The sequence below is a fragment of the Euprymna scolopes genome, chromosome 12 (genome assembly GCF_053919585.1).
Source record: "Euprymna scolopes isolate OS-2025 chromosome 12, ASM5391958v1, whole genome shotgun sequence".
Taxonomy (NCBI): domain Eukaryota; kingdom Metazoa; phylum Mollusca; class Cephalopoda; order Sepiida; family Sepiolidae; genus Euprymna; species Euprymna scolopes.
The window spans coordinates 144,494,305-144,519,037 of record NC_136493.1 but is presented as its reverse complement, the minus strand read 5'-3'; the positions used below and the strand labels follow the sequence as shown (position 1 = coordinate 144,519,037).

The 24,733-nt window shown below is 35.1% G+C and overlaps 1 protein-coding gene across 2 annotated transcripts in view; it reads right to left on the bottom strand.

The window, feature by feature from the left end:
• LOC145291524 (putative thioesterase PNKD) overlaps positions 1–24,733 on the bottom strand; it is a 238,241-nt gene that overhangs the window by 143,708 nt on the left and 69,800 nt on the right. The window contains exon 1 of one of the 2 annotated variants that reach the window (XM_080137512.1): positions 22,254–22,770. The exons of the other annotated variant lie outside the window; for it this stretch is intronic. Within the exon in view, the coding sequence (XP_079993638.1) occupies positions 22,254–22,288 (35 nt within the window). The 5' untranslated portion in view covers positions 22,289–22,770. Of the gene's footprint in view, positions 1–22,253; positions 22,771–24,733 lie in introns of those variants that run through there. 2 annotated transcript variants of the gene reach the window in all.

Sequence of the window (24,733 nt, the reverse complement as noted above, 5' to 3'; positions counted from 1 at the left end):
TTTTTATTCATTTTTAGAGGAGGATTGAGTTTGCCTAGTTCAAACTTTAAGAAAATGAATAAACGATCTGTTCTTCAGATGCTGCACTCTCGTTTCTTGTTCTCTTTCGGTGGAGGAGCAGTCCTTCACGACAGACAATTTTTTATTTTTGTACCTTTTCTCCGCGTTAAAAAACGACCTTGGTATCTAAGTCTGTCCCATGGGGAGGTATTGTAAATAGGTACAATTCAACAAACACTATTTTTGTCATGTTGGTTTTAAATAAAGATTTCAATAAAATACTTTCCTAGTAACAAATTTATTTTATTTATCAAAGATAATTTTATAATTATTTTTTTTTTTAACATTTACACAAATGTTTAATTCGATTTAATAAATGTACTAAACATTGACACTAATTTATTTCGTTTGTTTTTTTTTATTCTTGTGAATTTTCAGTATTTTAGAGATGTGTTTAGTTTACTTAATTCAAAATCTAATCTATGTAAATAAAACAGTAAATGTATGTATGTGTCTGTAAATAAACTGATAAACTCTTGAACTACTGGTCACATAACACTGAAATTAACAGGAAATAGTAATTATACATTAAAGATGGTTTATAACGAGTAAAATCTTTGTTTGGATAAATGAATAAAGTGTACAGAAATATGTTGGCAACTTGAAATGTTATTTGTTCATTTCAATTTGCCGACATTACTTTTGTGGATGTGCAAAGTCATTCATAGCTTGAAGTGGCTTAATTTTAAATCTTGCTTATCTATCTCACAATAGATCAAATGGTAGGGTACCTGGCTAGAACACTAAATGTTTTGGTTTTGATTCTAACTGATAGCCCCGACCCCAGTCATTTTTTTTTTACTTTTGAAATCACTAATATATATTAGGTACAATATAATATTCAATAGAGAATTGGCTTTGTAATAATAATACTAAATTTGCATGAATTTAAATATATATTTAAGTAAATTTTATTACTGAGCGAGGCCAGGCGCCTCCTACTAGTCAAACAAATAACTAAATGATACAATTGAATAAACCATGTAATTCAAACAAACAGAATTTTTTTGTTGTCTTCTCAAACAAGGATTTCAATAAAATAAATTCCGGATGAAAATTAACTTTGATAAATAGAATATTTATCAAAGTTAATTTTAAAGTTTTTGGTTCCTAAAATATTTTGCTTGCGGTTAAAAATAAGCTTGCATTACTAATTACTCAGCATCAGATAAACAAAAGCATGTTCCCTCTGGTCACATATTTTTGTTAGCCTGCGAGGATATCATATACTACACTGATTTGCCATATATACGTTACAAAAACGGAGATAATGCTTGGGATTATAATGACGAACAGATAATGCACTACCTCCTTTAAATTAAGCATCAAAAGATTATATAGTTTCAACCTTTAGTGATAGATATATATTAGTTGTACATACTAGGAGTTACCCTGGCTGATGGAATAAGAACAACCTCGTGAATAAAAGAGTTCCATCCAAAATTTAGTACACAGATACATCTTTATCTAAAAATGTCCGGAATATAATCAATAATCTTTTTTTCTTTTTTAAATAAGATTCATAGTTTTAGAGGGCAGGCAAAGGGGTAAGAATTGCTCTTGTAGAAGGTGATTCTTGCAGAAAAAATAGCTATTTTTTTCTTTTTTATATTGCATTTTCACCCCAAACAAAGCACAGTGCCACTTTGATGTAGAGGGCTACTATTTAGAACATAATTTGCAGGGATACTATGTAGGGAGTTGAGCAGCAAGATGTCTGTTTACATTACACTTGAACTTCTGCATATCAGTTCAGTTACAGAACTAAGGACCCGGGAGAGATTTCCAATGTCTAATAGTCCGTGGGAAGAAACTATTGGAGTAGAAGGCCTTCAGACATCTAAGATCTCTGTGTACAGGTGGAACCTTGCTGCTTGTCGAGTTTGTCAGGGGTATTTACATTGAGGAGTTTGTCGAAGCACCTCCCAGTAAAATACTTGTAAAATCGACACAGGAATGAAAGATTTCGTCAATGGGACAAAGGTTAGAATTTGATTGACTAAGCGGAACTTATTAGGTTGGCAATTCTTTTTTAACTATCTAGAAGTAAAAGACTAGTAGTAGAATTCCATAAATCAACCAACAACATGTGAGCAGAGAAGAATGGTGAGATTCCTCAAGTTATGAAGACATTTATTTGAAAAAAAAAAGAGAACCTGATCACAAAAAACAAGCAGAATTTACAAGAATTGTTACCAGGACGAAGTTTCTACCAAAGTCTCACAAATATCGTTCTTTAGATCTAAAAATATCTCACCTCGAAGTTGGTTGTGAGTGAGTTTGTTTTTTATCCTAGTCATCTTCACAAGTGAGTTTTTATTCCTTTGTTTATATTCAGCAATACTTACGCTATCTTCAAATCTAAATGTAAACCGGGTGAGACACAAAGGAAAAAAAAAATAAGGCATGTTCAAAATGATAATAAAAAAGCCAAAGTTAGTGCTCTAAATTTAGAGTTAAAAAGATTGACTTAATAGCGTTAGCAAAGTCATTGTTCAAAACTTTTTTAAATTTAACCGATAATTTTGTTAAGCGTTTGATTTTGTTTGCTTTTATAAAATGTTTTTTTGTTGTTCCTCAAACAAAATTTTCTAAGAATATGGATTAAACTGTTGAAACAAAAACGAGTACAGATGTGTTCTATTAATTCTGCACATTTGCAAAAGAGAACAATTTCTTTCCAATCATTATCCATCCGTGGAACAATACCACAGGGCTACTTCCCAGCCGACTACACCATGGTCATTTTCAAGCCCAATGTTAACAAATTCTTGTTTAGTTGCCCTCCCCCTTTTTTTCTTTTACTTGGAGTGGGAGGTAAGAGTCACCGCTTATCAAGGCCTGGAGGCCACTCTAGGATAAGGGTTAATAAGTGTTAGGTAGATGTTGAGACATGATCAGTAATGGTGCAACTTCAGTAGGGTTGATTATTTAAGAGGAAGTCTCAAGAGGAACTTATTTACATTAGACTTGAAAATCATCATGTTATAGCAGCCTCATGGTATTGTATTCCACAGACGGACAGTTCTAGGAAGGAAACTTTGCTCATGGAATTTTATTAAATAATCTAATTTCTGGCTCATCTCAACCATGTTATCAATCCTCACTTTTTTCACTCTTCTCCTGACACTCCATTTAACTCTTATTCTCGAGTGGTCTATGGGCTCTGATAAGTGGTGATTCTTTGGTATATAAAAGATAATGTTATGACAAGGATACTGGAAGATGACATTTCCGGTTTTATGGGCATCGTTATGAAAAAATAAGGAACGTTAGTGACTTATGAGAAACAGATGTTCACTGTGACGTCAAAAAAAAAATGTAAATTTAAAAAAATAGGCATCCTTAGATTTGCAGTCATGATATACGAATTGAGAAAGCTGAATAAAGCTCCAATTTTTAGCGAAATATACACTGTACTTTTTTGCTAGGCAACTATTTTTCAATCAATTCGAAATATCAAGTTCCAACTTTTACCAATTTTTTTTAGATATCCTTATTAATTTGTTTTAGATATCCTTAATATTTTTTTTAGATATCCTGATTAATATTTTTTAGATATCCTGATTAATTTTTTTTAGATATCCTGATTAATTTTTTTTAGATATCCTGGTTAATTTTGCAACTTTTATTTTGGAATTTTGTTGCATTACTTTTTCATTTACACTTGCTAATAAACAACAACTATGGAAGGCAATAATTTAATGAGGCTACAGTTAAGAGACTCAACATTCCTATCCAGCCACGGTTAACCACCTGAAGAATGCCAGAGGAATAGTTGTTCAAAACGTGGTGAAACAACAACTATGAAGATGAGAATAACATTCGGCAAATAAATAAATAAATAAATAAATAAACCAATTACTCATCATCTCAAAGGATTTCAATAAAAAATATTTAAAAATAGTTCAGTTCGTTATTGTGTAAAAGTACAAAAACATTATATGATATATTTAAATATGAAATAAAAATTTGACAGTTTCTTACATAATTTCTTAAAAAATAGATTAAAAAACAAAAAAAAAAAATCAGTTTGTTTATCGAAGTTAATTAACATTCGCCAATCTCAGAGTATCCGGTGAAATCCAGAACTGATTACTTAAGTACCGAAATTTTCTTGGATACCTATTCCTAAAAAGTACCACAAATCTTTTTACAATGGGTCGTATGCAGATGATTCCATTGCTGATAAAGTCAATAAATATGAAGATAAGTATCGTCATTACTTTAAAGGTCTGGTTTGACAAGAGACACTTGAAGAAGGTTGGAAGTTACATCGGCCGAAATATTGTGAGAATGACACTTAAGATAAGAACAGTAGTCTGATTAATCCAAATAATATGCATATAATTTCTGCATTATTTTTATTTGCTCATTGAAATTACCTTATTTCTTATTTCATTTAATTAATGTTGAGGATGAGATGTTTCGACAGATATGATCAGCAGGACGATGCAACATAAGATCGATAAAGTGAGATTTGAAGAGCAAATGCCTTAGAGGAAGAACACTCTGACCTGAAAAAAAATGCCTCATCAGCATTCTGCAGCAGGAGTGCCTCAGGTGAACAGAATACGGCACAATCACGTTGACACACTGGTTCTCACCAAATCACCAAAGTTAAGCAATGTCGAGCCTGGCCAGTACTAGATGGTGACCATTTGGGAAGGCGAGGCGCTGTATGTAGTGTGAGGAAAAATACCAGGTTGGGAAACTGGCGCGGTCTATCCTTCTCTCAAGAAATCTACTCTTAAACTGTAGTAGGCAGCCCATCTAGTGATGGGGTCACAATAAAAAAAATACCCTTGATAGTCCTAGCAAAGTATCAAGTATTCAGCTACAGACAAGATTCTCGTGTAGTGAGTTCAATCTCGGCAGCAGCCACATGTTACATTTACGTTACGAATAGCAATAAACTACCATCTTATGAGAGGATGAACGGGTGAATCTCCTCGAGCTTCACAGGATCATACCTCAGTCAACAAGTCACCTCAACTATGGCATCTCTACAAAACTGAAATTATTTGTTGATGTTTATGCAGATGACAGATGTCTATGGCAGCATTTTAAAGAGTATTGGTGATCTCTTTTCCAATCTAAATCACAAATTGTAATGGGGGTGTGGGAGGAAGTAATTTGTTACTTTTAACATCTTTAAAATAAAGTTTATCTCCTTTTACCACTAGCACTCGGATACTTGTTCTCCAGTCGAGATGAATGTCTCACTCCTCAAGGAACCTCCCTTAGTTTGAGAAGCTCCTAGGACTTACTTTCACTCCAGATCTAATGTGGAAGCCTTTTTCAGGTTATTTAATGCCGAATCCAAAGATCTTGAAGAAAACATTTTTAAATAGAATATTTTGTTGTTTTCAAGTCGGTTTCTATTTAACCCATAGTTGGGACGCTAACAGGTACTACCATTCCGAGTCAGAGTGGACCTGGGAGCAATGGCAATTACAGTGTTGCTAGTTTCTTTCTACTCTTTTACTCTTTCCATTAATATCAACTTTAATTATCAACTAGAAAAGTACCCAATGCCTGACGCAATCCTCTACTTATACCAGAGCTAAACACGTCTTAAAGTAGAAAATACTGTTGCCACATATGTGGAATATGCTGCTCAGAGCATACTTGCCTTGACAGAGTACAAAATCGTCTTTGTAATCTAGTGGGTGAAGATCTCTTCCATTCTTTACAGCCCCTTTCTCACAGAAGAGATGTAGCTAAGTAATTCTTACCTTATCTTTATTTCTATTGAAGGTGCTCCACTTAGCTCCAATAATCTCTAGTTCCTCCATGCAAGACATTCACAACAAAGCCGTACCTTTCTACAACTGCAAAATATGTTCTTTCTAACCCTGTTGTGATAACATCAAATGGAATTTCCATTAACAGAGTTTCTTTCCTAGAACTTCCAATGTGTGAAACACTTTTTTGTACTCTCATTTAACTGAAACAAGACACCTTGCAACTGGAGCGAAATTAGGGACCATATCTACAGGGACACTGAGTAGGGAGTTGAGCAGTGAAATGTTTGTTTACATTACATTTACATTTCTGTATGTTAGTGCAGCCAGGGAAGCAGAAAACAGGAAAGGAATTCCAAGGTGCAACAGCTGAAGAGGAGAAACTATTAGAGTAAAACGTACTGCTGTCATATTTGGGGAATATGTTGCTCAGAGCATTCTTTCTTGCCTTGACAAAGTACAAAATTGTCTTTGCGATCTAGTGGGTGACACTCTCTTCCATTCTCTACAACCCCTTTCTCACAGAAGAGATGTAGCTAGTAGGGAGTTGAGCAGTGAAATGTTTGTTTGCATTACATTTAAATTTCTTTATGCTAATACAGTCAGAGTAGCAGTAAACAGGGAGAGAATTCCAAAGTCTAGCAGTTCAAGAGGAGAAACTATCAGAGTTAGGAATCTCTACAGTGAAGGGGTGTGATTTTGTTGCTTGTCAGGTTACTCAGGGGGTATTTATGCCATGGTGACACAAACGCTACTGTTATACTTTTACACGTAGACCTACATGTTGCATGCAGAGATAGTCGCAAAAGAACAAAGAAAGAAACTTGACGTGACTTTTTTCTGCTTTTCTTTCTCTTCTCTTCTCTACCTCTAATGTGACGTCATCTCAGGCACCTGTTTGCTCATTTGCATATGTGTCGAGATACTGCTGCTGTTACACTGAGTTTTTGGAAGTATATTTCGTTAAAGTATATGTAAAACACGTCCTGCGATGTAACATTGCAACGATGGAGCTTGGTTGACAGTGTGAAACGCATTAAATTGGAGACTTTTTTTGGACCTTGTCTAATAGGAAAGACTAGTGGTAGATGCACCAGCCCAGATGTGGCAACAATACTCCATGCATGGGCGGATTGTGGCTTTGTAGAGATATAGGATACTTTCAGGCATGAGTATTTTTCTAACGCGATAGGAGTATCATTTCTGCAGCAGCCTTGGCAATGTTTTCTATGTATTAGTTCCAATTCATGTTGCCTGTAAATGTTAGGCCAAGGAGTTTGAATGATGAAATCTCAGCTAGAGTGTTATTAAGCATAATATGAAAGGAAAGAAGTTTAATCTTAGTAGCATTAAATGTTACCATCTATTTACATACCCATTCCATTAGAGAATTCGAATATCTACTAGACACTGCCCTCGAGTGTCTAAGGTCTTTCTGTACAGGAAAACCTGGTATGAGGATACTTTTCCCTAGAAGTAAACCCTGACCAAATATTCAAAATAAGACAGTATCCAACGCCCCAATTAAGATCTCCTCGTTATGGCTAACTCACACTGACTTTTACAAGGAATGGTGCATCTTCTCCAAATGATGTTACCACATGGATACTCCACCAGACAAGATACATTCTTGTCCTGGAATCCAGTACGACCAAGAGACCGCAAGAAAGATATGTTTTAATAGTCAATTAAAGAGAGGAAAATTGTTTTCAACTTTTTTACTTACTAACACTTGAGAAGTAAAGAAATTTAATGGAATATTCGAATATCTTTGTATCTCATACAGAGATCAATTGTTAACCCCAAGTAAGGGGGGGGTCTTCATTTCTGAGAACTTTGAAGTAAAATACAACTACAGATCGGTGATCATTTTCTAAGGTTTCAGACTTTGCTTTGCAATTGTGTACATTCGTTTTTCTCATATGTCTAGTATAGAGTGAGGTGACATCAGCAAAAATATCCATCTCAGACACAATTTCATCAGTGACGTTGTTTATGAATATTAGGAATGATAAAAATTCAAAGATCGACCTGTGGTGTGCTCACACACGTCTTAATATAATGTTTAGATGTACGTCCATCAAGTACAACCTGGATTTTTACGACGCAACTTCTTCCCTAACGACTACCACACAGTCGTCTTCAAATCCAACGTAAGCAAATACTTGCTATAAACTGTCCTTTATCATCTGATGGGTTGAGGGTACCGGATTGACAGTTCCTGGCTGCTGTTCCCGACTGGTAGTACAAGAACACTAACTCTTTTGTAGCGCTTAGAGTAGCTGCTCCATCAACAGTTGAATAATATTGGGATGTGCGTAGTGCCATGTCGTGCATGGAAAGGGACCCTGCACTCATCCCCGGTGGGCTTTCCTGAGGCCACAGTCCTAGTAGATGGAAGGTCAGCTGATGGTTCTAGTAGATGGAAGGTCAGTTGATGGTCCTAGTAGATGGAAGGTCAGCTGATGGTCTACTTGTGTTTCATGCTTGGTATTCTGCATAATGACTTGTTTAGCACCCCTTACCTAAACTGAAACTAAAAAAAAGACAGTACAATCAAAAATTACGCTTGAACCAGGACAAAACTCAAACAAAATCAAATTGCCTTCTCCCTTGAGGCTTGCATTTACAAACATCCATGGGCTTAGAACTAATTTAAATGATGTTGAAGCATTTCTCCTAACAAACACCCCGGATATCTTAGCACTAAGTGAGACTAACCTACACTCCTCCATCCCCTCTAACATGTGCGGATATCTCCCACTCTGCCGTAAGTACTCTGACAGACATATGCACGGGTTGAAGTCTATATTCGAAACACCCTCCCCTTGACTAGAGAAACAAAACTAGAATCGGAGGATCAAGCCTTTATGTGCTTTAGACTTAACATGCAACATAACATTAGTTACTTTTATTTTCTCTACTGCTCTCCCTCGACCCAGGACTGTACCCTAATAAACAAAGGCTCTGACAGCATAGATACAGCACTTTCCCTCGACACTAGCGCACAAATGCACGTATTTGGTGACTTCAATGTCCACCACATTAACTGGCTTGAATTTTCTACTTACACAGACACAGCTGGTACCACAACACATAACTTCTCTATATCTCATTCCCTATCACAGATGGTTATGTTTCCAACCCATTTCCCAGACCAGCATGAACAACACGCATCACTTCTAGATCTGTTTTTGACCATAGTTCCCGATGACTGTAACGAATGCTCACAGCCCTCTAGGAAATGCCGATCATGCAGTGGTAATGGTTGAAATCGCTCTAAACTCTAGAGCCAAAACTGAGGAGCCATTGCTCAAAACAACGAGATATTATAAAAAGACTGACTGGGAAACCATCAGGGACGCTCCATGGCAAAATATGTTTTCTCTTCCTGCTGAACATTGTGCAAATGAGACCAATGAATGGTTAAAAGCGGCAATTGAAGCACATGTTCCCACACGCAAATTCTATAGCAAACCCCACTCTCCCCAATGGTTCACTTCTACTTGTGCAGCTGCCATAGTGCAAAGGCAGCATACGTACTGCAAATTTAACCGACATAAGTCCAGTTCAAACAGGCAGAAGTATACAGAAGCCAGAAATAACTGTAAGAAAGAAATAGCGACAGCTAAGAGAGAATTTACTGAAACCATCAAAAAACGCATCGAAGCACAGAAATTAGGAACATGTGACTTCTGGAAAGTCTACAACAGTGTAGTAAATAATGGGCAATTAATAATTCCCCCACTATCCAACAATCATGAGGTTGTTTGCTCAGCAATCGAGAAGGCTAACATGCTTGCCAGTCGGTTTGCCTCCAACTCCACACTGGACCCTGCTAACCACCCTTTCCCTGATTTTCCTTTGCAGACAGACGCCACACTAGACAATCTGAAAACCACTCCTTCTCAGGTGCATACTATCATAAAAAATCTTGACACTTCAAAAGCATGTGGAGCTGATCTCATCCCGACTGTGCTATTAAAAAAGTGCTCCGCTAAAGTAGCTACAATCCTCTCCAAACTTTACAACAAATGCCTTAATGAATCTTGCTTTCCTGCTTGCTGCAAAACTGCTTCTGTGGTACCAGTTTTCAAGAATTCTGGCGAAAGAACTGACCCAGTAAATTACTGCCCCATTAGCCTTCTCCCACTTTTTGCCAAAATATTTGAGTCCATAATTAACCAAGCTCTAGTCCATCACCTTACAGATGCTAAACTTCTGACTGACCAAGAATATGGATTTAGGCAAGCCCGTTCCACGGCAGACATCCTAACTGTAATCTTTGAGCATATATACCATTCACTTGACAAAGCAGGGGAGGGTAGAGTGGTAGCTCTAGATATATCTAAGGCTTTTGACAGGGTATGGCATGAAGGTCTTCTTCGGAAAATCAGATCATACGGTATCATTGGTAGAATACTTAACATAATTACATCCTTCTTAGATAAGAGAAAAATTCAGGTTGTCATCGATGGTCATACATCTAAACAATATGATATAAATGCGGGAGTGTCTCAAGGGTCTATCCTTGGACCTCTATTATTCCTAATATTCATAAATGACTTCCCTGACAAAATTGTCTGTGAGATGGGTATATATGCTGATGACACCACGCTCTATAACAGACACAACAAGAAAACAAATGAACACATATCTAAAGAAATGTCAGAAACACTAGAGGATGACCTCCAATCTGTAGTGGAATGGGGACAAAAATGGATGGTCACTGCTGCCAAGACTAAACTTGTTTCCTTCAATAACTACAAGAAACCTTCTCTACCACCAATAGCAATGGCCAAAGACTCTTTATCTGAAAGCACATCTTTTAAACTCCTCGGCTTAACATTCACAGGAAACATGAGTTGAAACAATTACAATGAGAGCGTTGCCAGGACCACTGTGAAAAAGGTAATATTATTGTCATATTTGGGCCAGTGCATCTGCTACTAGTCTCTCACTCCTAGACAAGGTTCAAAAGAGAGTCGCCAACCAGATAGATCCTGAACTGTCATTCAAGCTTCTGTTACATCGGCGAAATGTAGCATCCCGCTGCCAGTTCTACAAGTACTTTAACGGTGAATGCTCTGACGAACTACAAGCACTTGTACCCCTTCTACGTAAATACCCCCGAAAAACCCGACAAGCAGTAAAATCCCACCCCTTCACAGAGATCTCTAGATGTAAGAGAGCCTTCTAGTCCAGTAGGTTCTTCCCCAGAATCGCTAGACTTTGGAATTCCCTTCCAGGTTCCTGCTTCCCCAACTGTACTGACATGCAGAAGTTCAAGTGTAATGTGAACCGACGTCTTGCTGCCCAACTCCCCACATAGTACCTTTGTAGCTTATGTCCCTAATAGTAGCCCCTACATCAAAGTGGCAATGTGCCTTGTTTGGGGTGAAAATGTAAAAAAAAAAAAAAAGTAATCCTTAATTTTTAATACTACCATGATATTCTTTATCACTCAAAAGATAACAACAACAACAATAATTATAACATCTCCCCTCAACCGCATCTTCGCATATGCTAAGTATTTTCATTTCAAATTCTAATAAAACCCGGTCCAATGGTTTCGCTAAAAATCAACTTTTTGTGGACAGACAAATTGAATGTCTTAACATATCTGAAGAGAAAATGTTGATTGCCGACAAGTGTACACTACTGACGGGTTGACGATTGATAATGGGCAGAGGCGGAGGTGGAGGTTACACATTATTCGATAAACAAAGAACATTTATTTAAGTATAGGCTTGCCACAACGCCGCAACCCTATACTTTTCTTCTCTTTACGTTTGCTTTGTATTTTATAAAGCATCTGCTGCAAGACAGCTAACTTTTTTCTGTGACTTCTAAAATAAAAGTTCACTTATAAACAGCTCCCTCTTCCCGACCCCATTTTTCTCCAAATATTGTCTGGAGCAATTCATGTTCAAACCTAATTAAAGCAAAAAAAAAAAAAAACACACACACACACAAAAAAAAAACATTGAATGCTACTAAGACTAAACTTCTTTCCTTTCATAATTACAAGAAATCTTTTCAACTGCTGATCGTTATGCTTAATAAACTAAACAATTTTATTCAATTACTGCAATGATTAAACTATAACATAATTTACTTAAATTACAAAAAAAAAAAACAAGTGAAGCATGCATGGTCCCCCGTGAGTGCACAGAGTGAAGTTCATCATTTGCACCCCCCCCCATTAAGCCCCCAAAGTCCCCAAGGCCTTAACATTTAAATTTGAGTTCAGCACCATGCAAAACTGCTAAATAGACATACACAGAAAATTTTGGGCAAATATGATAAAATAGTCCCAAAAATGGAGTGTTTTTATTAGCCCTTAAAGAGCCCACAGGGCACACCCAGGAGTTATTGCGAAGTATAGACAAACAAAATTATATAGAAATCAGTTAGTTACAACTTTTCAGAAAGTTTTATAAAAATCCAAGGCATCAATATTTTTTTAATAAACATAAAAGTGTCAATTTTAATCATTGTAACACAAAAAGGCACCCCTGGGGGAGGGGGAGCAATCGGAGTTTTCCCGGAAAATCCGTTCTGTTACTTTTTTACTCATATCATGTTTAATGTTTGTGCAAAATTTTTTTAAAATTTCAAGGTGTAATTATTGAGAAAAGTGTGGACAGACAAACGGACAAGGGGGGGGGGGCAAAAAAAATCAGCTTACAATAATTGTTCTTTCTTTTTTTTCTTTTTCTTTACTATAAAATTTCGCAGTATGTGAAGCAGTATGTAACTGGAGGGAGCATATACTTGCTTGTTAATTAAAATTCAATTTAATTAAAATTCAATTTAATTAAAAGAAAAAAAATGAAACTAGCATGCTTCTGCTTCACTGTTGTTAAGTAGGGAAAAGCAAAAAAGGTGGAGATAGTCGAGCGAAACAAAAATTAAAGTAAAATGAATCCCGGACAACGCCTAGTAAATACAACTAACTACTCCAAAATCTAATACAGTACCTTTTTAAGATCTTAAAAATTTATTATAAAAAGTTGCTTTTTTTTTATTACAATAATCACAGTTTCCCGACCCACGAAATTTTATCAGAAAGACGATATGCAATAGCTAAAAAAATATATTTTTTTATTTAAGATTATAGCATGTTGGACATGTTGTCATTAAAATAAATTTAGTATTACGTATGAAATAGAAAAAAGTTTTATTCTTTAATTAGCAAACATATTTGTTCCTCCTGGCAACATGCAACATAAACATTCCCTAAGCCAACAAAAAAAAAAAAAAAAAAAAGAAAAATCGGTACTTGTACAGTTTAATCAAGACATTAAAAAATGAAAATATCAAAAAAAAAAAAAAAGATTGCATTGTACGTATCCGTTTTGGACTGAAGATCTCCGAAAAAAAAAATTTTACAATTTGATCGAGTAGTTTTTTGTTTTTTGTTTTTTTTACAGCGGAAAAACACGTTTTTATGAGAACGTGTTGAAGTCAGCCATGTTGGAATTTTGTGAACACGCCACGGGGAGATAACTCCAGTTAAAGCGCCGACACTCCCTCCCCATCTTTAATACTAGCTTTTCTTCCTAAACATCGAACCTTTTGCTCGGTATGAAATTGTTTTTTCGCTGTAAAAAAAAAAAAAAAAAAAAAGAAAACCGCTTGATGAAATTAAGTGAAATTTTTTTTTCAGAGAACTTCATTCCATAACGGATATGTACAATTTAAACTTTTTTAAATATTTTCATTTTTTTTTAATGTCTTGATTAAGCTGTAAAAGTACCAAAAAATCAAGTTGGAACAAAGAATCGTTAAGACGAATCAAATAAAAATATTCAATAAGTTCAATCAAAGACTTTTTTTTTTTTTTCGGTTCGTCTTAACCATTATCCGTTCCTACTTTTTAGATCACCTAGTTTAGGAAAAAAGTCTGTTTCTCCTATTCCATACGCAGTATTAAATTAATTTTAACGCCAATACATTCAACATGTCATGATCTTTAAAGAAAATACAATTTTTAAATCAAAAAAATTTACACGAGTCGGGAAACTGTAATTATCTATTGTTTATTTACTTACCAACCCAAAGTTGATATAAAAGAATATGAAATATTAAAATTTACGACTGAATTTATTAAACATATTCGTATATTTAGAATCAAGACGAATTCAGTATTTACGGAGTTCGTCCAGAGTATTGACGGAGATCCCAAGCCAACTCCGAATTCGCAGGCTGATCATGCGAATAAAAAGGCGTGGTTACATGTTTGTTCAAGTGAGATGATACGAAATTTAAAAGTTGCGATAAGACAGACGACACTAAGGCATACGAATTCAGAACAAGTTAGGTTAGCGTTAAAGAAATATAGTTGGAAAAAATTTATACATACAATACAGTTGATTCACTTACTGCGTTGAGGAAAATTATCAAACGCATTCTTGATGCGGATGGAGGTTGGTAATTGCTTAACATTAATTAAACACTTTACAAATTGCCTATTTATGGGAAGGAACAATTAAATGATTACTTTGCAAAAATGTTCTCTGTTCGGGTTTTTCTCCATCAATACTCGAGATTGGGTCCCATAAGTACTGAAATCCTCAGGGTACCCACTCATTACACATACAGGAATGCTTTGAGATACAAATTTTATTTGTTCCATGACCGCCAATGTACTTCGAAAACATCGTATCTCAAAATAATTATTCCCATTTGAATTAAAAGAAACATAATTAATCCGTTCCAAGGTTAAGAAATGTACCCAACAAACTCAAATTATGCTCAAATGACACTCAAAATCAACAATCACAAAGAGATAAATACAACAGTAATGATACGAAAATCGATATATAATAATAAACGTTAATAAAAACAATAAAATATGATGTTGTACTCAACGCCTATGCAAGTGCTAGCGTACGAGATGCATGCAAGCAGGAGGGAGGTAAATAAGTTAGACTACTACGCACACACACACACGCACACATGATATGGTGATTAAAAAGGGGCAAGATTATACATCATTAAAAACGTTGAATAAACTTACTAAATGCTTAATATTTAAGTCTTAATGTAACAGAAAGGATTAATAAAAAAAAAAAGAAAATTGTGACCAACTTGCTATGGACACATGGATGAACGGTTAACGAAGGTGAGCTAGGAGGTTGAGGAGGAGGCAGAGAGAGACAGCATAGCCTAGCCTACATAAACATACTATTTTGCGTTGCGTTTTTTACTTTTTTTTTTTTTTTTTTTTTTTTAATTTTTTGACGTTGCACGATTTTGGAAACTATATCTAAAAAAAAAAAAAAATCGTCATCTGTTTTTTTTTTTTTACTCAGGAGTCACAAGTTGTAGTAATCGTTAATGGTATAAATTGGGAAAAATTTGATTGTTTATGGAGACGGCTCAACAACAACTTGTTTACAGTGGATTTGAAGACTACCATGTTGTATTAAACAGAGAAGTAGACCAGCGGAACAGTGTTTCACGGTCGGGCAGTTTTGGGAAAAAAACTACTTTGTTCATGGAATCTGCATTTAGATTTAGGTATAGATAGAGAGAGGGGGAAATCATATATAGTGGTTGTAGCTAGTTGAGTGTTTTTTTTGCGAAAATTTGGCAAGGGGGAGGGGGGAAACCATAGATTAAAAAAACAGATGAGCACTTGTCATGAAAATAACGATAGAGCAGAGACAGACTCACATCTCTTGTGGGAAAGAGGTTGCAGGGAAGGGAAAAGCGCATCACCTATTAGGTTTTGAACTCTATCAAAGTTGGATAGGGTGTGCTGAGCAGCTCCTGTCCAGATGTGGCAACAGTACTCCATTTTAGGGTGTACCTGGCTCTTATACAGATAGAGGAGTATTGCATCGGCAGTGAGATACCTACCGGAGCGGTAGAGTGATCCAATCACTTTTTTAGAGAATGCATTTGTATTTCAAGATATTACTATACCAAGATTTGCAATATTTTTTAATCACGTTCTGAAAAGCTGAATGACTAAAATAATCCTCAACTAAAGAGATGATTATTAATCAATTATTAATCACAGTTTCCTCATATGATATCATCATCCCAATTTACTTGCTTCCCTAAGAGGGCAAAAGTTGGCTAAAAAATCAGTTTTAACTTGGTAAAAAAAAAAAAAATCAATCACCTAAAAAAAGAGCAAATATGCACAGCATTCCCTCGCGTACGAGGGTACCCTCAAATGGCAGGCAATAAATCCAACTATATCCTTTCAAAAGGAAGCACAGTCGGTACAGTGCTACTCTGCTACACTTAGTTATTTATTGGCAAATAAATATTTTTACACGTATGTTCGCCTCCCACTCCAAACAAGACCATTGAAAAGTAAAGTGCTATTGTGTTAGGGGAAATGTATTTATAGGGAAGCAACCTAGGTGAAGAGTTGGGCAGCAAGATTATTGTTCAGTATTTTGTATGTTTTTGGGTTTTTCAAAATTTTTTTTTACAAAGGAGTCGCCACTTATCAAGGCCCAAAGGCCACTCGAGGATTAATGAGTGTACGATAGTCAACGGGACACCAAATTTATATGGAAGAAAACTGGGTGAGGAGTTGGGTAGCAAATCTATTGTTCAGCGTGTTTATATTACATTTATATTTCTGCATGTTGATTGATCAGAGAAACTGTGAGCAAGCAGAGAATTCCAAAGGCAAGCGATCTGGAATCAAGAATCTATTAGATTAAAAAAAATGCTAGCATTTAGGCACGTCTACAGTGAAGGGTGTGGGATTTGATAGTAATTGGTTGGGTTGAAGGTAGTTATGTTAAAGGGAATACAGTTAAGTTTTTTGGGGCCTATTTTTTGAAGAACTTGCAAAACAAGCAGAGGGGTGCAAGAAATATTGGGAGGATGTCAAATAATAACTTATTGGATTTTTTTTTTTTTTTTACTTCAATAAAAAAATTTAACATTCTTCTTTTTACAAAAAAAATTTTTTCGTTACTTGTGCAGTTTAGGGCCCTGCTGAAATAAACTATTCAGTGCTTATTTAGAATTGAACTTATTTTGAAAATTAAAAATAAATATAGGTACGGGCAAAAATGGGCGGACAAAAATAGGGGGACCTAGTTTTGAAAGCCGATTTATCATAGTTTTTTGTAGGTTTCCGACTACTTTTTGATTGTATTTGAAAGATAAAAAACTAAACTTAATTTCCAAAAGGAAAAAAAATATTTGTACACATGAAAAAAAAAAAAAGTTATGAAAAATGTTTTCACGGCGATCTACTCAGTTCAGCTAAATTTTGAAGTTAAATAAATTCATTGTAAAAATCCTTTAAAAGATAAATATTAGTTTTCTGGGTCTATTTAAAAAATAATTAGTAAAGTCCTAAAATATTGAATTAAATAATTAAAAAAAAACACCTTGTTTGTACAAACCATACATTAATTAGCCCCAAAACTGAGTGATTTTGCCGTTCGCAAAACGCAACAAACTAAAATTTTGAATACATGGAATATACGAAGGCCCAAAATTTCAGGCAGTCAAAAGACTGAACATGACGTCATGTAATGAAAAGGGAGGAAGGGGTGTGATATTTCTGCCTCCTCCCCCCCCCCAGACGTGCATCCATACATTCCTATTCTGAGCGTTCGTATAAATTTTTCCATTTTTTCATTTAATTATTTTTCTATGTTCCTGTTTTTAAATTTTTTTTTTAATTATTGTTCAATATTATAATAAAATTTATGTTACGCCGAAAGTTTCACATTCTTGCGAGCAAGGAAATTATTAAAATCTTGCATATAAAAATTATGCGAAACCTGTAATTTAAAAAAAAAAAAAAAATTTTGCAATTTTTTTTGTGTGTGTGTGTGTGTGTGTGTGTGTGTGTGTGTGTGTGTGTGTGTGTGTGTGTGTGTGTGTGAAAATATTAAATAAACAATGCTTAATTTAATGGTAATCTCGGTGGTTCGAGAAATTCATTTTTCATCGAGTTATATCGAATTCATTAATACGGACTTTAGGGGCTTTTTTCGTAATGTTCCTGTAAAAATTATTTTATTTTATGTTTATTGTTACAAATTACGATGCTTTAAAAAGCAAAAATAAAATTTTGCGTTTACTAGTGAAAACCATAACTTTAGAAAAGGTACTTTTTGTTTAAACAAAATAATACATTTCCACTCAGAATTAAATAAAAATAATTAGTTCATTATATTCCGCGATCATTATTTGATAAATACTGAAAATTTCATTAAAATTGGTTAATTTCCTGATTTTTGGTGATTTTTAAGTAAAGGGAGGAGTCAAAATGTTTATACATTTTGAACATCGTACAAAATAGACTTCGTGGTTTAGTGGGGGATGCCCTTTTCTCTTCCCTGCAACCTCTCTCCCACAGAAGAGACGTTGCGAGCCTGTCTTTGTTTTATCGCTATTTCCATGGCAGGTGCTCGTCTGAGCTCCAATCCCTCGTCCCCACCTCGCCAATCTTTCACGAGAAACACCCGTCTGGCTGAAACTACTGTCAATAATTTTCCTCACTCTTTATCTGTGCCTAAATCCAAACGTAGATTCCATGAGCAAAGCTTCTTTCTTAGAACTGCACGCCAGTGGAACTCTCTGCCGCTTGCCTGTTTCTCACCTAACTACAACTTGGACGTCTTCAAGTCCAACATAAACAAACTCCTGACAAACCGCCCCCTTAAGTAAGACACTATCAAAACCCTCAATACTAATGATTACTACAATACTATCTCATTGATTACTGTACACGCAATAACCCTTATCCCTGAGTGGCCTTCGGGCCTTGATAAGTGGTGACCCCGACCCCCGTGTAAAAAAAAAAAAGCATCGGCATTCATTTTGCCAGCACCTAAATAAAAATGTAGAAAAGTCTTTATGATGTACGTGCTCATCATGGAACGAATGTGGCATATTTTTAAAAAAAATCATGTAATTTGATCAAGTAGGGTTTTTTTTTTTTTTAAGAAAATCGAATTTTAGGGCGTGCTCGATGCGACAGAAACGAGTCACCATATTTGATTGAATTCAAGGAGGGACAAATCAATTCGGCCATTTCTTTTCTTTCAATAGAACTAGTCTGGGTGCCAGCGTTGCCCGGGTGTTTGGAGATGGGTGCTGAGCAAACAATTAAAAAAAAAAAAAAAAAAAAAAATCGACCCCTCCTTGTACAAAACTGCCCAGTTGAGGGTTAAGGAATTAATGTTTTGGCCAATTTTTCGATATCTGTCGTCCAACGGGTCTAGCTTCAAAACGATACCGTTCTCGTGAAAATCCGTCGCCTCTGTCAAAAGTTTTAGGCAGACATAAACAGGTAGGTGAGATTTATATTACAGATATCGGAAAGACACCATAACTGTACGATATCAAACAAAATAATTTAAAATAACGTGAAAACAGTGAAAGATTGAAAAAAAATAATAATAAATGAAATAAAACATGAAAAAGACATTTTTTTAGAAAGGTCAGATTATATAATTATAACACCACATAACAATTTCTCCAGAAATAAGGATTCATTAATGGCTGCTAAAAATACTTAAACGCTAAAAATCGTAAAATTTGATTTTCTTAAAAAGAAAAAAAAACTACTTGATCAATTTTCGTGACTTCGGGAAAATAATTTCTTCATTCCGTGACAGATACGCTAATAAAGATTTTTCTTCATTTTTCAAAATAAATGCAAGTCTAAATAAGCACGAACTATTCTTAACATGGGGGGGGGGGGCTTTTCAATTATTCTGTTCTTTTGTCTAACAATTTAATATACTTATGCTGAATATGAATTGTTAAGCAAAAGTACAGAATAGTTTTAAAAAAATTTAAAAAAAAGCATTTCTGACCTATGTTAAAAATGGGTTTCTAAATAACGTTATTTCTGCACTTTCTATATTTTTAACTTGAAAATCCTATCGAAAAAAAATATATAAAGTCTAAATTGTACAAGCATCAAATGTTTGAAATTAATTTTTCCTAATTTTTTTTTATTTTCCTATATTGACAAAACCTAAAAATAAACAAAAAAAAGGAAAAAATGAAACCAAAAATGAAATCAAATAGGGAAAAAGAACCAAAAAAGGAGAAAACAAAAAAAAGGAAGAAAAAAAAACAAACAAAAGGAAGGAAAAAAAACAAAATGGAAAAAACAAAAGGGAAAGAAAAAAAACAAAAACCGAAGAGTAAAGTTTTATAGAAAAGAAGAAACTTAAAACAATGGGTGTGAATACAAAAATAATTCCAAACATGTAAACAAACTGCGACCTAAAAAGAAAGTTGTTGTGAAGACCGGGAAATTCTTCTGTTTTAAGGCCAATCTACGCCTAAAAGTGAGCGGGGGGGGGGGGGGCGATGTTATTTTCATCCGGATCCAAGAATACGAAATCATGAAAATAATTTGCTTTAGCAATAATATTTTTGATAACTTTTGTCAGAATCAAATTGCAACACATTCCATTTTTCGACGAAAATCAGTAACTTTTTGGTACTAATTCAGAATAGACATCCAAGAATTGGTGCTTATGCAGAATACGGACGGTGCTGAAATAACTTTTTTAGAAAACCATTCTTAACATTGAAAGGGGCGCTTTGTAACTATTCTGTACTTTCACCTAAAGACACTTTAAAACTTGAATTTAACTTGAAAGTCCAATAAAATTAGCACGATCCGTATTCTACATAAATACCCGAAAATCTAACAAGTTTTAACAACAAATTCTGGACTTGTCTGTGACATGAAGAGGATAAATTGTAGATTCTTACGCAAGTTTTTACTGGTGCAGATTTCTGATTTGCATTGGTTTTCGGATAGATAACATTAGACACCTAATATTTCCGAATTCCAATTTATCGGTCCCCATCTTTTTACCTCCCCACCTCCACAATAAAACTAAACCTAAGTCCAGGTGGCAAGAACACAGAACACGACCAGAAGAATAAATAAATTAAGAAAAAAAAAAAAAAAAAAAAAAACGCTAATTTACCGGCGTCTTTCCTTCATTTGTGGTCTCTTTAATGATAATTAAAACATTGGCTTGTTCTGGTCAATCAAGAAAAAAGATTGAATTTAAACTAAAAAAGATCATTGTGAAGTTCACGGACCGTACTGAAATAATAACTATCATTTAGAAACCATTCTTAACTATTCCGTACTTTCTCCTAACAATTTAAAAAGCAAATTATACCGTAACTAAAACGTGAATCAACTTCAAAAGTCTATCTTAAAAAAAAAAAAAAAAAAAAAAAAACACGATGGGTATTCTGCATAATTCTTTTTTAATGATGAAATAAAAAAATTTCCGTAAATAGTACTGAAATTCTTCAGGTGTATTCTACATACGCACCAAAATTTCTGGACTTATACAGAATTTGAACCGAACTGTTTTGGGGTTGTTTTTTTTTTTTTTCTTTTTTCTTTGCCTTAACCTAACCCTATATTAATCCCTAACATAAGTTTATGGTTTGGTTCGGTTCAAATATTGTAGAAGTGCCAAATTTTCTAAGAAAATTACTTTAAAATTTGACAAAAACAAAAAGAATAAACTATGATCAAATTAAAACTATTGGTGCCACTTTGGGGCGTTAAACGGCGAGAGGTCAAAAACAATGTAAGCACTTGTTAAACAGCTGAAACGGGCTTTTCTTCAGTCAAAAAACAACGCACAAAAAAAAAACAAAAAAAAAACGATAAATTAAAAAATATAAATACGCTAACGAGTCGTCAGCGTATTTATTTGCCTGCATAGTTAGACACAAGGTTGCTTTTTTAATGCGGGTGCAATCTAGCTTTCCCAAGAAAAGGGCACTACTCTGCATCGAGACAAAAATAAAAATTGCCTCAACCTGGAAGGATTTCTACTTTTGTGAATGCCGACAAAACGGATGCTACACAACACAACTGATCCCGCGTCAATTCACATGCTTTCCATTGCTGCAAAATGTGGTACAAGGCAGTTTTAATATTGTTAAGGCATGCTCCCCTTTCCTGGAGAGTGCACTTTGGCAGGTACAAAAACAAACCCAGTAAGAGCGCTTTGCCTTATCCTACTTTCTCTTTCAATAAAGGATATAGTTGAACAATATTTTATTTCGACAAAAAGGGATGATAATTCAAGTCAGTTCCATTTCAGTTGTTTTTAGGGAAGTCGTCGCTTATTAAGATCGGAGGGCCACTCGAGGATAATGGTTACGAGAATGCTGGCAGCCAAAGCGAACCTTGGCCGGTAGTTTTTGTGTATGTATAATACTTATGAAAAGAAGGTACCGTGCTGAAATATTATTTAGAAACCCATTCTTAGCATAGGAAAGGAGGGTCTTTTGTAAACATTCTGTACTTTCACCTAACAATTGAATTAACAAATATACCGCAAAGCTTGAATTGAATTTGAAAATCTTATCTAATACAAAAAAAAAAGCACGGTCTGTATTATTGTGCCTTTTACTACAGAGAAATAAAAAAAATATTCAACTTACCGAACTTTAAAAAGGCAACTATCCACTTTCGCCATGGCGAAAAAAAAAAAAAAAAATTTAAAACGAAATTACTTCTTTTTTTTTTTTTTTGCCCCCCTCACTTTTGATCAATAAATGTAATTTGTGCCGGCGTTTTCGTTTTTTTTTGTTTTTTTTTGAGTAAGTCAAAAAAAGTGAACTTCAAACAGGCGCATATCTGTTGTTGTCATTCCGGAGTCCGGCTGGCTGAAGAGGAAAGGAGAGGGCACTTGTAAGAGCGTCCGATCATCCCTCTACTACTACTACTACTCCCTCGTATTATTTTCAGAATTCAACCAGGATAAGGCGGATAAGTATCAGTATCCCATCAAACGGAGATAAAAAGTGAGACGCACTAATGACGCAGGCACACTCTCCACCTTTTTTCGAGGATGGTGAATAACGTCTTTCACTATTATTTCTACTTAACATGGAAATTACCGTCTCTACACAATTATAGCAATGTTTAAAAGCATCATCATAGAAAAAGGAGCAAATTGAAATACTTAATATAGATACAGTGAGTAACGCACACATGTGCTGGCTGAACTCATTCATAGCACTTGTGTCCAGTGGACGCACAAGCTGTCGACTAACATGACAAGCAGCAAAATCCCACCCCTTCACTGTTGAGATCCATAGACAATGGAAAGTCTTCTGCTCTATTAGTTTCTTCCCTCGAATTGTTAGACTTTGGAATTCCCTCCCTGTTTCCCTGGCTGTGCAAACTTCAGAAGTTTACATGCAATGTGAATAGACATCTCGCTGCTCAACTGCCCACAGTCCTCTGCTAGACAATCCCAAATAGTAGCCCCTTACGTTCCAAGTGGCAATATGACTTTTTGGGAGATGTAGGGGGCTACTATCGGAGACAGTAGTTGCAGGGATACTATGTAGGGAGTCAAGCAGCAAGATGTCTGTTCACATTACACTTGAACTTCTGCATGTCAGTAGTTGAGAAAACATTAACCCGGAAGGGAGTTCTAGAGTCTAGCAGTTCTGGGGCAGAAACTATTAGAGTAGAAGGCTTTCTTACATCTAGGGATCTCTACTGTGTAGGGGTGGGATTTGGCTGCTGGTTGAGTTTGTCGGGGGGGGGGTATTTATGCTGGGGGGGGGGTACAAGGGCTTGTAGTTCGTCAGAGCATCCACCATTAAAATATTTGTAAAACAGGCAGAGAGATGCAACATTTCGTTGATGGAGCAGTGGTTGAAGCTTGGATGACAGTTCAGGACCTATCAGGTTAGTGACTCTCTTTTGAACCCTGTTCAGGAGCGAGAGCCTAGTAGCAGGTGCACCAGCCCAAATGTGACAACAATACTCCATACATGGGTGAATGGTGGTCCTGTAGAGGTACAGGATACTTTCAGGCATAAGTAACTTTCTAGCATGGTAGAGAGAGCCCACCTTCCTCGCAGCGGCCCTGGCAATGCTCTCAGTGTATTTGTTCCAACCCATGTTCCCCGTGAACGTTAAGCCGAGGAGTTTGAAAGAAGTACTTGAAAACAAATGACAAACTTTTGATTACTTAAAACGAAAAGGTTGTAGTTTACAGGGAAGCAGTCCCTAGATAATGTACTACTAAGCTCTACTGACATGTTAAGCACTGTTGAAGTAAACATTGAAGCAAAACAAATATGCATAATATTATATAAAAGTGTAATAAAATTAAGTATATCTAGCGATAGCTAATGGGTACATAATTATGTGATATAAATAAATATATTGTGCTCTTTTAAAGTAGTTGAACACTGTCAGTGTTTCTTCATATATATATCCATTTTAAAATAACTTTTAAGCTTCCATGAGCAAAGATTCTTTCTTAGAACAGCTTGTCTGTGGAACACAATATCATGGGCCTGCTTCCCAGCTGACTACAACATAGCCGTTTCCAAGTCCAATGTAAACAAATTCTTGTTGAGCCGCTTTCTTAAATTATCAAATTCTGCCCAATCACCATCATTATTACAAATCATCACAGTGTTGTCTTACCATCAATCTGACATCCTCGAGTGGTTTTTAGGCCTTGGTAAGTGGTGGCATCTTAATAAAAAAGAAAGCTAATTCAAAAAAAAAAAATAAATGTCATAGCAAATAAGTTTACAATGGTTTCCAAATTATTTTAATTAGAACCCAGCATTTAAATGATTCAAGATTCCAAAATATTTTTTTCTATTTCTTGTGACCTGGGGAGGGGGACAAAGAAAACAGTTTATAAATCAAAATGATCATTATTCAAAAGAGAAAAGGAGGAATATCAAATTCACAAATCATCCTCAGTCGCTTGTATACTCTCTTCATTAGGTTCATAGCCTATATATATATATATATATATATATATATATATATATATATATATATATATATATATATGAAAACTATAGGAGTGGGAAATGAAGTCACAGAACTATATATTGGTGGATATAGATCGATTTATTCAATAAGGGAATACAATCGATTA